The 14,921-nt window shown below is 55.5% G+C and overlaps 1 protein-coding gene across 1 annotated transcript in view; it reads left to right on the top strand.

Annotated features, from left to right (window-relative positions):
• Window positions 1–1,599: 1,599 nt before the first annotated feature.
• The window catches only part of TNRC18 (trinucleotide repeat containing 18), an 89,234-nt gene continuing 75,912 nt past the window's right edge, over window positions 1,600–14,921 (top strand). The window contains exons 1-2 of the mRNA XM_049638973.1: window positions 1,600–2,010; window positions 3,972–4,404. Of these exons, the coding sequence (XP_049494930.1) occupies window positions 4,218–4,404 (187 nt within the window). The 5' untranslated portion in view covers window positions 1,600–2,010; window positions 3,972–4,217. The remainder of the gene's footprint in view (window positions 2,011–3,971; window positions 4,405–14,921) is intronic.

Raw genomic sequence — 14,921 nt, forward strand, 5'->3', positions numbered from 1 at the left:
AAAAAAAAACAAAAAACCAGCGATGCGAAAACGCTGAGTCCGCAGCGCAGGGCGAAAGAGCGGGCTTCTCTTGTTTTAATTAAAATCTAATCACCGCGGTTGCTCTCCGAGGCAGGATCGGCAAGGATTTCTGCCCCTCCAAGCTTCCATTTGAGGGTACGTAATGCCCAGCCGGGCACGGGTCCCTGCGGGGCTGCAGAGAGAGGGTGCGGGGCCCCCAGGGCGGCCCCTCCGACCGCGTCCGCAGTCCTTGCGCCCGCAGCCAAGTAGGTTGCCGCGGGCAGCTCCCGGCGACTCCACTCAGAAAGGATTTTGCTGAAAGCGCAAAATAAAAGTACAAAGTCTGGGGGATTGGTGCTCCCCTCCCCCTTCTGCCGCCGCGGCCAGCCAAGCACTTTTTGGGCTTGGCTTCTGCTTCCTCTGAGCTCAACAGATTTTTTTTTTCCCGGTCTCGCCCTCCCTGGAGGGGGCGCGGCGGATGGAAGGCGAGAGAGGCCCCCAGCCAAGAGGTTTTTAATATTACACTTTAATAGGTTTCAGAAGGCCCCGTGGAGAAATGCTAATAGGCTGAAATGTCAGAATCGAGAGGGAGTCAGTTCGCGCTCAGCCGATCTAATCCTTTTTTCTGCTCTGATTTTTTTTGGGGGGGAGGGGTGGGGAGAGCCCACGCAAAGAAAGGCTTTGGGGAAGGGCGCGCGGTGCAAAGCGCCACAGCCCCGGCCGGGGCCGAGCGGGGGGTGCGCCCTGGCCCGCGTTTCTATAGGAACCCCTTTTAGAAGATTAGAGACTCACCCGCTACCCGCCGCCGCGGCCTCTCCAAAATATTAATCAGTAACCATCTGACACAGGGTTTCAGGGAGGGACCCGCAGGCCGGGGCTAGGAAAACGGCCTTCACGCCTGCCCATCCCACCCAACCGCTCTGCTGGGGGAAAAGGAATGAATCGCTGCTTTGTTTTAAAAGGGGGAGTAAAAAAGGGAAAAAGCAGCCCTTGTCTGTTTTGGCGTCTCCACCGCGCATTCTAGAAGGCGCGCCCCAGGGGAGGTAGGGGGCCGGGGCCCGGGCGCGGGGTGCTGCCCGCCGGGCCCCAGACCCTTCCCGGCTCGCTCGGCTTGTCACCTCCTCCTGCGAGCAGGAAGCTGACAGGCGGCCCATTAAACCGCGCCTTGCAAAGCCCTGGATTGCGGCGACAACCATCTTCCTCTATTTTGATCACTCAGCCTAGACGCCGGGGGAGGGGGTAGGAAGAGGGAGGAGAGGGAGGAAGGAGGGGGGTTCGAGCTGGTGGAGGGGGAGGGCTGCCTAGAAACGGCCGGGAAAAATTCTCACCACCAGTTTTGATCATTCAGCCCCGCCGTGGGGAGCCTGGAAACTGCTGGAGCCCCTAGGTCCGTAATTGGTTTTATAGGAATGGCTGAGGGCCAAGGTGTTTACATGCGGGTGATTGGCGGTACGCGCGGCCAATGGATGGCGGCCGGGGGCTGGCCTGGGGGGGGGAGGCGGGCGCCCGGGAACAATGCGTGTTTCTTCGCTGGAGAGTACTCCCCTCCCCCAGCTGCCCCCCCCCCCCCCCCCCCGGCTTTTTTTTTTTTTTTTTTTTTTTTTTTTTTTTTTTTTAGATCCAGCGAGAGGAACTTGAAAGGGGGGTTGTGTAATGTACCTTTTCCAATCCCGGGCTGTATATGGAGATTTGGGATTCTTTAAACCGGCGCTACCTGGATTTTATTAAAAAGCGGGGAGCTCGGCGGGAGGAAAGCTGGCTTTTCCGGGGGCTGCGGGAGCCGGGCCGCGGGAGGGCGGAGGAGTTGGCGCGCCGAGCGCTCGGCCCGGGGAGCGGTTTTCTACCAAAAAAAGGAAAGGCGGGCAAAAAGTGTGAGGCGGCTGCGGGTGGCGAAGGGGAGCAGCAGCCGCGGGATGGCGGGCAGCACGGGCGCCTAGCCGCGCCGGGAGCCGGGGCCACCACCGGAGTCGCCGTCGCTGGAGCCCAGAGCCGGGAGCCCCGCCGCGCCAGGTACGCTGCCGGGCCGCCCGTCCGTCCCTGGCCGGGCGCGAAGGTCTCCAAACTTCTTCATCTGACCCCCCACCCCGCCTCACCCTCGGGGTGCTCGGGAGGATCCCCGCAGCTCTGCGGTCCCCGATTACGGGATCGGGGACCGGCATCGGCGAGGTGGGGGCACCCTGGGATGGGTGGGGGCGGGTCGCTGTGCCTCGGGCGCCCACCTGAGCCCTCAGCCCCGTTCCAGCCCGCCCAGCCGGGCTGAGGGGCGTCGGTTCCCTTCTCGGTTCCCGGCAGGCGGCGGGGGAGCCAGGGACGCCGAGACGTTTTCGATTATAGGCTGTTTTTAATTAAAAGCCGGAATTCAGCCATTTTAACTGCATTAAGTGGGGGAGAAAAGTAGAGAGGACGCAGCGGAGCCCACAGATGGCCGAGCCAGCTTCTTTACCAGAGCGAGGGTGTTCCAGGGGCCTTCACCTCGACTTCCCCGAAGTGGGGCGTTGGGGCATGCTCCGAAGCTCTAGCTTTTAAAAGAAAGCTGCACAAAGAGCATTTAAAAAAAAAAATCACGGAAAGCTCATCGCCTCCTTAAGACATGTATCCTCGGATGTGGCGATCTTAGATTTTTCCAAAGTAAACGCGGATCTGGTAACCAGAGCCTGATGGGAGTGAGCGAGGGAGGGAGGGAAGAGGGTGTTTGTAACCAAAACCGGGTTAAAATAAGCACCCTTAGCAAAGTTGGGGAGGGAGGCTGGAGAAGGAGGCCGGGAGGTCAGCGGCTGAGGGGGTCTGCAGTTCGGGGGGCTGGGCGCCGGTCGCAGGGCGGGCACCCGGGAGCCGGTGGCTTTGGCGTGGATCGGTGGCTCTAGGAAACGCCCGGGCCTCTCGGAATCAGGAATCCGAGCTGCTGCGGGCAGACGGAGAGCGAGGGCAGGGTTGGCTCCAAGACCCCCTCCCGCCCCCATGGGAATCGGCAAACGACAAATCTTTTAAACAAACAGCTTTAAACTGGAACTACAGGGGGATTTACCCAACGCTGGGGGAGGCGCCCCTTGGTCGGCCCGCGCTGCAAAGGTTTTCTTTGTAGGTTATTTTTGGGTTGGGGGGGGGAGCTAGGGTAGGAGCAAGACCCTTCAGCCCCCTGCTTACCCTCTGACCGCCCCCCTCCCCCCAAATCCCCCGCGCCAGGCCACGTCCTAGGGCCGCAGGATTCCCAGGCCAAGGCGCTGGAAAATGAAACCAAAGCTTGTTTTGAAGGATTCTTTCCAGTGCTCGGGCGAGAATGCCACGTCTCGGGTCCTCGGACTCAGACTCCGCGACTCACAGTCGCCCGAGGGGGGCGGCGGGAGGAGGCACGAGCCTCTTTAAAAATAATAAACCAGCTTTGCATCTTCTCTCCTGGAAAAAAAACAAAAAAACCCGAAAAAACAAAAGACAACACTAATTGGCGGCTCAGGGCGAATTTAGGGAAACCAGACTCAAAAAGGCAGGCCAGGGGCCAAAAAGGTTAAATATTAAACTTTCCGGATCAGATAGTGACCCGGTGTTTAGGGAGACATTTCGAACTGCTCATGGAAAGGTTTCACGGTTTGAAACCCCGGAGCATGTGACGCCCAGGAATCAGTCCCACTTGGGAGGTTTGTATTTATGCCGCCCGGGCGCGGCCGAGGGGCCTTCCCCGGTTTCGGGAGGACCCGTAAGCCGCCAAGCCAGTTTAGGCTGGGGCGCAGCGCGCCACCGGCCACTTTCCGAGCCGGGTCCCCGGGAACCGCGGCCGCCGGAGCAAGGAGCATGGATTTTTACTTTTTGTGGAGGACGGGTTACCCCCGATTTTATTTCCGGCCACCAGATCCGCATTCCCCGACCCCGAACGGCAAGACGACTTTCTGAAACTTTGTTGTCTTTCCCCCCCCCCCTTCCCTCTTCCTTTTTCCCCCTTCTGTTTCTTCCGCGGCCCGTGGCCTTTCCCCGCCAAGACGCCGTGTGCGCCGCCTCGCGCAGCTCCGCCTGGCCGCCCGGAGGGGCCCCACCGCCGGCCGCCCGTGCGCCCCGGGCCGCGGGCCCGCAGCCGAGCGCAAACCCCGCTGGCCGCCGCCGCCATGCACGCCGCGGAGCCCCCGCCGCCCGAGGACTCTGGGACTACGCCGAGGCCGAACTTTTAGGTCCCGCTGAGCGAGGCCCGCGGGCCGGGTGGGGGGCTGGCTGCGGCACTCCCGCGGAGGATGGATGGCCGAGACTTCGGGCCCCCGCGGTCCGTGCACGGCCCCCCGCCGCCGCTGCTGTCCGGCCTGGCTATGGACAGCCACCGCGTGGGCACTACTGCGGCCGGACGCCTGCCCGCTTCTGGCTTGCCCGGCCCGTTGCCGCCCGGGAAGTACATGGCTGGCCTCAATCTCCACCCGCACCCGGGTAAGTGCCTTGCGCCGTGGCCGCCCCCTCCTGCCCCCTCCCCTCCCGGGATCTTGGGGAGGGAGGCCCGGGGAAAACTGTTCGGCCTGTTCCTTGGCGTTCTTGGGACGCGGCACGTCTCTTTCCCTGGGCGGGTCCACGGGGGTGCGGGCAGGCTCAGCTCCCAGGGCGGGGAGACCCCCGGGCCCGGGACGGAGGCCATTCCCGAGGCCCCGGCGGAGAGGGGTGCGCGGCTCGGCCGCTTTCCCCCGTGCGCCATGCCCTCCCGAAGCATATGCGTCTGCCGAAACCGGAGCCTCCGGGGGCGATTCCGACTCCCGGGCCCCTGCTGCTCCAGGCCAGCCTGGGGTTTTCAAAACCTGGGCGAGAAAAGAACAAGCCCGCTCCACACCCTTTGAGACGTCCGTCCCCCGAGCTCGAATCCTTTTCTTGGCAAACGCCCTTGCCCGGCGCCCGTGGGCCGTTCTAGCCCCTCCACTCGCAGCGTGCGGGGTTTCCGTCCCGCCCCGGCGTCGGAGGCTGCGGGGAGAACGGAGACCGCGGCCTCGGGCGGGCGGGGACCGTCTCGCCACCTCTCGGCCCCCGGGAGGAGAGCGGCGGCCCCGGGACTCACACCCCGGTAGGAGGGCAGCGACTGCGGCCCCAGGAGCCCCTTGTTCTCCGGCGGGAAGGCGGGCGCGCGGCGCGGTGGGGCGCAGAGACTGGGCCGCCGCCATCCCGAAGCTCGGGGAAGGAAGCGGCGTGCGAGCGGATCTGGCCGGGCACGAGCGGCGGAGGGAAAACCTTGGGCCTGACATCGAACCTCGGGAGAAGGTGGCCGAGAGGGCCCCGGAGGCCTCTGCCGTTTCCCGAGAGGGGCCGCTGAGGCTCGGTGGGGACGGCCCCCGGGAGGGAGAAGCTCGTCCTGGGCGGGCCGCGGCCGCTGCAGTCCAGCCGGGTGGGAAGGGAGGCGAGGGGCACCTCCGGACCTGCCGCCGGCCGCCGAAGGACACCCGCTCCCTCCTCCCCGGCTGCCTCCAGCTGCTTTGCTTGGCGTCCTACGCTTCACTTGAAAAAAAGCCACCTCTTCCACTCCAGAGTGTAGTCTGGGACTCTTGCGATTTCTCGGGGAGCCGCCGACTCTCCCCTCGGCCTTGGAAGGGACTCCTCCGGCCGCAGTGGCCGCCTTGGCCCTGTCCCACCGACCCTGCCCGCTCGACCGAGGCCGCGCTGGCCGGTTTTGCCTGTGTCTTTGATTTTTTTTACGGAACTTTTCAGGAACCGGAGTCCCGGGGCTCAGAGGGACAAAGGGCCTTTGTGAGGCGCCGGGCAGGGGAGGGGCACACGCGGGGCCGCGAGGCCGGGCATCCCTGCCCGCCGGGGTGCGAGGACTGGGTCTTGGCTTGGGGGCTCGTGCCGTGTCCCCCCTGGAGCTGAGGCCGCATTCTGCCCAGGGGGCCGTGACCAGGGCTATGGTTTTCTCTACCGTGGTGCCAGGATCCCAGGGAGGGGTTAGGGGCTGCCCGCGGTACAAAGGGCAGCGTGGCCATCCCCTTTTGCCCGCCCTGAGGCTGGGGTAATTTTTGTGTTTGCCTCTCTTTTGAGTTCATCCCTTCACTTAGTTCGCCCCAGGGTCGTGGCGGCATCCCTCGGCCTGGGAGTCAGACCCTGGGTCTTGCTGGCTGGGGGGTGCCTTCCCTGGTCTCTGTGTCCCCTCCCGGCCCCCCCCCCCCCCCCCCCCCGCCCGCGCCCCCCCCCCCCCCCCCAGCCAGGGAGAAGGCGTCCCATCTCCAGCCTGGTTCCTGCCTGACAGAGCCATGTGCCCTAATGAGAAGCAGTGAAAACAGCTACTACTCAAGGGGGTGCCTCTGGCAGCCTGCAGTGTGCCAGGGCCCAGCAGGCAGACTAACGCCCATTAGCTAGATGGGGAGGCTGAGGCTGGATAGGTGAAGAACCTTCACAGCGGCAGGCAGGACAAGGAAGTCCAGCTGGAGGTGGCCGCAGAGGCCTGTCTTCTGAGCCTCCTGCTTCAGAAGCCGTCTGCCTCCTGCATGCTTGGCAGCTGAGGTCATGGAGGAAATAGCAAGCAGGCTTGGAAAGTGCTGCTGTGGCCATGCTCACCTGGGAAGTAAGGGTTGGGGTGGGGGGCAAGCTGGCGCTGTCCCTCGCTGCCTCCACCTTGAGTGGCCTCAGGGAGACCCTGGACCCTAGGCCAACGCCCAGAGCCCAACCCAGTGCTAATCCTATTAGCCAGGAGGTAGAGAGCTGTTTCCCATTCACTGCTCGGGTGGGGTGGATTACAGATTCCTCAACCCAGCCCCCCTCCCCCTCTTTCTTTGCTGGGTGCAGGTGCTAAGTTTTCTCTTTCAGGCGCTTCTCCTACTTGGCTGTCAGCTTCTTAGGTCTGGCCAGCGTTATCAGCCCTATCTTTATTTGTTTGTTTTTGTTCTGGGAAGCCAGGAGAGGCTGAGCCATTTGCCCTGGGTCACACAGCGAGGCAGTGTGAGACCGGATTACCTCCGACCCCTTCCTAGTCTGCTCTCCAGAGTGGGTAGGGGAGCCTGTGAATCTACCTGAGCTGCTTCTCTGGGAGACTCTGGGAGAACTCCTGGCCGGAGGGGGACCCTGGCTAGGGCTGGGCTGTGGCCACCCCATCCAGGCAGGTGTTGACAGGGCACTGTGGTGAGTGAGGATCCCCGGGGTGGGGATGGGGGGGGGATGCCTTTTTGCATCCTCGGTCTACGCTGAGGGGTTTGGCTCTTTCCTGTGCAGAAAAAGAGGCAAATAAAGAATAAATGGGGTTTGGTTGGCCATTACCTTGCGGGTAACCTTGAGTATTGTTATACAGAGTGAGCTCTTAAATGTTCTCAGCAGTCGGTGAAATGGACAAGTAAGTGACAAGCACCTGGTAGGCTCCCCTCTTCAGTTCTGGGGCTGGGAGCCCTGGACCCAGCCCTCCTGGCTGCAATTAAAGACCTATTAGCAGGATTTTGTACTTGGATGTTTATTCTCCCTGCCCCCACTCCCTGGGCTGGCTGGGCCCCGCAGGATACATGAATGGGGGGTGGAACCCAAGGATCAGGACCAGGAGGCCATGCACTTTGGACTGGCCAGTGGACAATAGGGGGCCACGGGCCTTCTCCAGGGTCCATCAGCTCTATCTCTGGAATCCAGCCCGTCGGCCTACTGGGATTGATTTAAAGAGATTAATCAGTGGGACTGGCCGGTGGAGTGATACGATCCAAAGATAAAGGAGATTTGCTGGGTGCTTCCTCCTCTCTGAAGCGTGGGGCAGGTTCTGGACTCTGGATGGGGGGCGGCAGGGGGCTCCTGGGCTCCCTGACTCTCCGAGCCTACTGGTTCCTTAGCTGTCAACCCAAACACTCCCTTTCTTCACTTGTTCATTTACTCGGCAAGCCATTTCCAAGCGTCTCTTGCGCGCCAGGCACTGCTCTGGCTCTGGGAATCCAGCAATGGCCAGATGCAAATCTTTGCCCTCATCGGAGTCCCATTGTAGTGTGGGGGCCAGGCAGTAGTCGCGCACACACACAGATCGTCGAAGGAAATCGTTTTAAATAGAGATACAGGCTGCGAAGGAAAGAGAATGCCCAGGGTCTGTTTGGACTGGAGTGAGGGGCTCCCAGGAGTGAGGGGCTCCCAGGAGTGAGGGACTAGGAGAGGGGAGAGTGACTGCAGCTGCGGGGAGGGGAGAGGGGGACCCTGCAGGTCCCTGAAGGCCAGTAATGAGGTCTTGGAATTTCACACTGAGGAATGAGAAGGCAGTGGAAGGTTTTAAACGGAGAGGGTGATTCAAAGTGAGGGACGTTTTACAGAACTGGTCTGGACTCTCTTTTTCTTTCTTTCTTCTTTTAAATGTTTTTATTTGTTTTTGAGAGAGAGACAGACACAGAAAATGAGAACGAGTTGGGGGGGGGGCGTGCAGAGACAGAGGGAGACACAGAATCTGAAGCAGGCCCCAGGGTCTGAGCTCCATGCAGGGCTTGAACTCATGAGCTTGAGCTTCGAGATCATGACCTGAGCCCAAGTCAGAGGCTTAAAGGACTGAGCCACCCAGGTGTCCCGGAACTGGTGTGGACTCTTAAAAAATGTCAATGGCGTGCCAAGACAGAGGAAGGCCGAGAACAGTTCCTGATTAAAAGACTAAAAAAATGTGACCGCAGAAGGCGATATATGGCCCGCGATTGGATCTTGGATGGGGGAAGAAATTGCTCTAAAGTACATCATGGGTGCAATTGATGAAATTGGAATATGGGCTGTAGATTAGCTGATAGTGTCCAATCAATATTAGGTTTCATGAAGCTGATAACTGGACCGTGGTTATGTAAGAGAATGCCCTTGTGCTTTGGAAGTAAGAACACTGAAAGGTCTGGGGACAGGGGACATGATGGCCACAACTTACTCTCAGGAATGGCTCAGGAAGAGACAAATTTATAGATGTATGGGAGACACCCATAAATCGCTGAGCCCAAGTTACACACAGGGTGAGAAAGTTCACAATGGCTGGACCCGGGGAAGGTCATATGGCAGGTCATTGTACTATTTCAAACTTTTCCCCGAGTTTGAAATTATTTCAAAATAAGCATTTAGCAAAACCGGTCTGGGCTGCCAGCTGGAGACTGTGTGGTGGGTAGTCCGTGGCAAGGAGGCTGTTAGGGAGGTGATAGTGACCAGGGAGGGAGGCTGGAGGCGGCCAGGGTTTGGGGCTTTGGTGGAGGTCAGGCTACAACGAAGACGCATGGCGGGGAAGAGAAGGAGGACGGAAGCTGGCTGGATTTTGGGGAAGTGCTGCTTGTGGAGGAATGGGGAGGAACAGATTGGGGAGAGTGCGGTGATTGGGCATTCTTGATTTGGATGGGAGCACCTTGGGGTGCTTTTGTTCCAGCGTGGACCGGTATGGTCTGAGCTGACTTATCTCCCTCCTGGTCATCGTTAGCCCTGGCCTCCACCCAGACTGCAGCCCCATCACTGTGACCACCCTGTCCTCCTTTACATCCCAGCCCAGCTTTTGAGGGGACCCATGGGAGCTGGTGTCCGGATAGGTCTTGGGGCTCCCCAGGGGCTCCTGGGAGCCCTGGCCAGCAGTCATTCTTGGCCCCCAAGGTCAGCGTCCTTACCACACTAGCTGCCCACAGAGGCCTGGCATCTGACTCCAGAGGAGGTCAGGCTATTAGGTGGGAAACACCAAAGCTCTGTGCCACCTTTGCAGGCCCACAGATGCAGCCTTCACCTGCATCCGAGTTTCCTTCGTGAGCTAATGAAAGCGAACAAAAAAAACCCTCTTCATGCGCTCTCCCAATCTTGCACGTTCTGGGCCTTCACGAGCCAGCTGAAGATTCTACCCTTTGATCTCCGCATAAAGAACTGCTTTATCTGGAGGCAGGTTGGCCTCGGAGCTGAGGTTAGACTGCTGGAGTTTTGGATCTTGTTCCTCCACTTACCGGGTGTGGGATGTTTCTCTAAGCCTTGATTTTCTCATCTATAAAATGAGTCCATTAGTGATACTGAATTCATCCGGCTGTTGTGAAGTTCGAATGAACCAGTGCCAGCCAGATGCCTAGCAGAGGGATGGCCCTCGCAAAAGTTAGAGTAAAAGTGATTGCTGGAATTATAGTCATCGTTAACCGATGACTCAACAGGTCATCAAGTTAACAAGCTAATCTCTTGTTCTAGTCCCGTCCTCTCCAGGGGACCTCTGGAATTGTGTATTAGGCCCCTCTGAATGGCCCGTCGGCTTCTGGGACTCCAGGGTCCCACCCTGAACCCGTCAATTGAATCTCTCTCTCTCTTTTTTTTTTTAATTTAAAAAAATTTTAAAAAGAAATTTAAAAAAAAATTTAATTTTTTAAAAATTAATTTGGTGTGACAGATGTACCGTAAAATGCTCCGATCGTGAGTGTTTAGAACATGGCATATTTACAACACGAACACGCCCATCTAACTACCAACCAGCTCGAGATCAGGGCATTGCCAGCGTCCAGAGGGTGCCATTTTGTTCTCTCCCAGTCACCCTCTACCCCACCTCCAACATCATTTCTTATTTCTGGTACCTTAGAATCGTTGTGCCTATTTTTGAACTTTCTATATATAAGTGGAATCATACGGCGTGCCCTCTTTTCTTTCTGCTTGCTTCCACTCCGCCGTATGTGCGTGAGATTTATCCGTATTGCGGTGTGAGGCGGCGATTTATTTCTTGGTGCTGTGTAGTATTATACAGAAAAATAGTACTATTGTATCCCCTCCTGTCGATGGACACTGAGGGTTTGCTGTGGATAGCGGTGTTAGGAACATGGCTTTTGGTATACATACGTACACAGTTGTTTGGATATAGTACCTAGGAGCAGATTGTTTGCTCACAGGGTATATGGAGGTTCAAGCTTTAACAGTTGGGAGTTCTCCAGTGGATGTTCCGTTGTACCCTCCTGGCAATATCATCCACCTCTTCTGCATTTTCACCATTCGTACGAATATTGTCAGTTTCCTTAAATTCTCCTCATGCAGGTGAGTGTGCGTTGGTATCTAATTGTGTGCGCATCTTAAAATCCTTTCCCTCACTTATTATTTTTTTAAAGTTTTATTGAGGAATACTCTGCCCACGGTGAAGTTCAGCCTTTAAGAGTGTGCAGTTCTGCTTAACGCTAAATATGAACATTAGAGTAAAAGTTACACATCATTTTAAAAGTCAGTTAGTGTTAGAAGAAGAATTATGAAGAAAACCAGCCATCCCCTGCTTCCTGTCTCCCTAGTCTTGATTCCTTTAGTTAACTCTTTTGGCTATTTCTTGAGGCCTTTTCATCCATATTTCTATGTAATAACCTGCTTCTCCTGCTAGTCATTTTTCAGTCTTTGCGATTCTCTGTTGACTTCTGTGGAAGATGAGCATTTTGTGTGGACTGAGTCTGAATCATGACTCGGCTACTTCTTAGTGTGAGACCATGGGCAAGTTTCTTTACTTTTCTCTGTGCCTTGAAAATGTTTGTCAACTGTAAAACAGGGGAAAAGAATAGCGACTGCTTCATGAGATTATTGTGAGGATTAAATAGTTAATACATGTAAAACACTTAGGACAGTATCTGGAATATAATAAGCTCTAGTAGTATTTATTATTGTTGTTATATCACGCCCCATCATGTTTCTTTCCTCTATCCTCCCCATATATGTGAAATAAAGTCTTGTTTAAACCAGGTTTATTATTTTGTGTTTGGCTTTGTAAATATTGCCTACATTTGAGCCAAGCAGTATAATAAAATTCACTTCTTTATTTCCTGGAGTTATTCATTGCCTTTTTTTCCCCCCTTTAATTTGCTGGGATTTCTTACAATCTCTTGTCTTCCAGTCTCTTGGAATACTGTTTATTTGGTCATATCTACTGGATTAGCTGCCTCTTTTCTTGCATATTTCTTTCCTAGAGTTTTCCATCTTTCCGGTCTAGTCTGGTTTGCCTGGTGCTTGGCCCTGTTTTAGAGCCATAATCCTTCAAACTCCCTTTATCTCTCTGCTGTGTTGGATTTCCTGTTTCCTCACTCCCTTGCTTTCCTTTTTTTTTTTTTGTGCTTTACTTCCTTGTTTTGGTAGAGCACATCCCGCTGCAGTTTTCTGTGAAAGAGTCCGTGGAAGGCAAGTTTTTTTGAGGCCTAGTGTGCCTGAAAATGCCTCTGTTCTACTGTCATACTTGACAGGCATTTTGGAAATAATTTACCCCTGGTGTTTGAAGGAATTGTAACATCACCTTCCAAATTCCAGTGTTACTTTTGAGTAGTGTGATGCTCCTTTGCTTGATCTTCATGTGTGAACCTTTTTTTTTTCTTTTATCCTTTTCCAAATGCTTAACATTTTTTAGAACTACCTCAAGAGCATTGGCTCTAAAATTCATGCACAAACGTGCTTCACCACTCTCTAGCCATGTGGTCTTGGACATGCTTCAGTTTTCTTTTTTGTGAATTGAATAATAGTGCCTACCTTTTACCATTTCTATGAAGACTAAATGAGCTTATGTACATAAATGCCCAGGACATTGTTTGGCACAAAGTAAGCCTCATGGATATTAACACTGTTACTATTCTTTTCATCACTTGTGGTCTGAAATTTCATATCGATGTGTCTTCCTGTGGATTCTTTTGCATTTCCTGTGTTGGGTGCTCCATAGGCCATAGTAATCTGGAAACTGAGGTCCTTCAGGCTGAATTATTATTATTTTTTTGAATTAATATTAATTTTATTAGTATTTTGTAATCCCCTTCCCTCTAGTACTCCTATTCATTAGATATTGGATCTCCTAGACTGATCATCTACTTTTTTTTATACTTTATTTTTTGTTTTCCATCTCTCTTTATTCAGCTTTCTAGGACATGTTCTTAACTGTCTTCTAACCTTTCAATGTAATGTTTTTAATTTCTAGGAGCTCTTATAATTGGATATTCTTCCTTTTTTTAATTTTTAGGTTTATTTATTTATTTTGAGAGAGAGAGAGAGAGTGAGCATGTGTGCGTGCATGAGCAGAGGAGGGGCAGAGAGGGAGAGAAGAGAATCCCAAGCAGGCTCTGTGCTGTCTGCACAGAGCCTGATGGGGAGCTCAAACTCACAAACCCGTGATATCATGACCAAAATCAGAGTCAGACACGTAAGTGACTGAGCCACCCTGTTCTTGTTTCATGGATACATTAATTCTCATCACTTGGAGAATGTGTGTGTGTGTATATGTGTGTGTGTGTGTGTGTGTGTGTGTGTGTGTATATATGTGTGTGTGTGTGTGTGTGTGTGTGTATGTAGTTTTTTTTTTTTTTTCTCACTTGTCTTTCACATTGGAGACTTCCATGGGTGTCTGCTGGTTGATTCTCTGGTGTCTCTTCATATTTAAGATGGGAGGCACAACAAAGCTAGGGGGACCCACTGACCCTTGTGGAACTCCCCCGAATGTCTCTATAGATCTTTCCCTTTGAGTTTGCCAGACTCCCAGGCAGGAGTTCCAGTCTCCTGCCCACAGGGGAGCTAAAGCCTGGCTGTTCCCCTTCCAACAGCTGCAACAGTGGAAGAAGGTTTCTACTGAGATCCATTTTTCAGTTCGGTCCCCACCCCAGCCCTGAGGATGTAGCCAAAGACCCTCAGTGGCTCCATCGGCCCCCTAGTAAGTAAACAGAGGGCTTGTGGGGGGCTCTCCATTCTTTCTCTGCTCCTCTCTGCACCGTGGCCTTTGCAGGTACTGGGTCCAAGTTCTGCCCCTCTCGGGAATTGCTTGTTTCTCGGTAACCTCCGAGGTTCAGTTGCAATTCTCCCAGCTCCCCACCCTGCCTCTTTGGTCCCTGCTTCCTGCTTCCAGAATGTTGTGAGTGTTGTTTCCTTTCCATTCCTGTATTTTGTTGTTTCTCTCCCTGTTAAGCTGCATTGCTGTTGTCGTCGTGGGGTTCTGGCGTTTGGGAAAGGATTTGGCAGGACAGATTCTATGCACCACTCCTGGGATCCAGCCCACTCTCCTTCCCCTGGCCCCTGTGCCTGGGAGGGGAGGCCTGGTTCCTGGGTCCCTGCCTGTCCCACTCACGGGCTTTCTAGCTTTCGGCCCAGGGGTTCTAGAAGGCCCTCCTCCCTCCCTCTCTACTTCCTCCTCTAGACCTAGACCTAGGTTAGGGAGGAAAGAAAATCCACGGGCAAGTCCTCTAATTGCTTTAGAACTGAGAACGTCTGGAGCCCTGGGGCAAGGCTGGAGTGGATGCATTTGCATGTCTTTGGCAGGGTTGAGGCCTTGACCCTCCGGGCTGCTGCGGGATTCCCTTTATTTGGACTTGAGCACCTACTTTGTGGGCTGGGCACCTGGTTGGGGCCAGGCAAAGTCCCAGCCCACAGGGGTCCCATATTCAGGGCTGGGAGTAGGACGGGGGTTAAAGCCCCATTGTCCTTCTGTGGTGGGGGTGGGGTTAGCTAAAAGATGTGCTTTGGGATCTGACCCCCTGGGGGGAGCCAGGGTTGCCTCCCAGCGGGAGGGGAGAGGCCTGGTAGCAAGCACTAGGCTGAGTGACGGAGCTGGAGGAACAAACCCATCGGCCGTAGCTGGAGAGGCGGGATGGGGAGGGGGGGCTGGGGCCGCCCAGCCCAGCGGGTCTCCTTCCCTCCTGGCAGGGCAGGGCCGGGCAGGGCAGGGCAGCAGCTGGTCGATCTGGCCTGGTGGCTCCTCTCTGCCTGCCTTGGAGGAACCCCTGCAGCTCAAGACTCACCGCTGTCTCTGCCGCACTGATGGGAGCTTGGGGACAGTGGCAGTGGCCACAGGTCGCGTGGCCCAGCCAGAGCACCAAGAATGTGCAAAGCACCAAGAATGCCCCCCCGCCCCCCAACCCAGCTTGGAGCTCTGTCCCTCAGCCTTGCTTATCTGTCGTGTGGGACTTGCCTCTAGCATAGGGGAGTGCTGTGGTCACGGCTTCGTTCCTTTCCTGCTGCCTTCACTTTACTTTAGAGGAAAGTAAGGCACAGAGAGGTGGTGTTACCTCCCCAAGGCCACACAGCTGGGAAGTGAGGGCCTCTAGAAGCAAGGC

This window comes from Panthera uncia, chromosome E3 (genome assembly GCF_023721935.1).
Source record: "Panthera uncia isolate 11264 chromosome E3, Puncia_PCG_1.0, whole genome shotgun sequence".
NCBI classification, from domain to species: domain Eukaryota; kingdom Metazoa; phylum Chordata; class Mammalia; order Carnivora; family Felidae; genus Panthera; species Panthera uncia.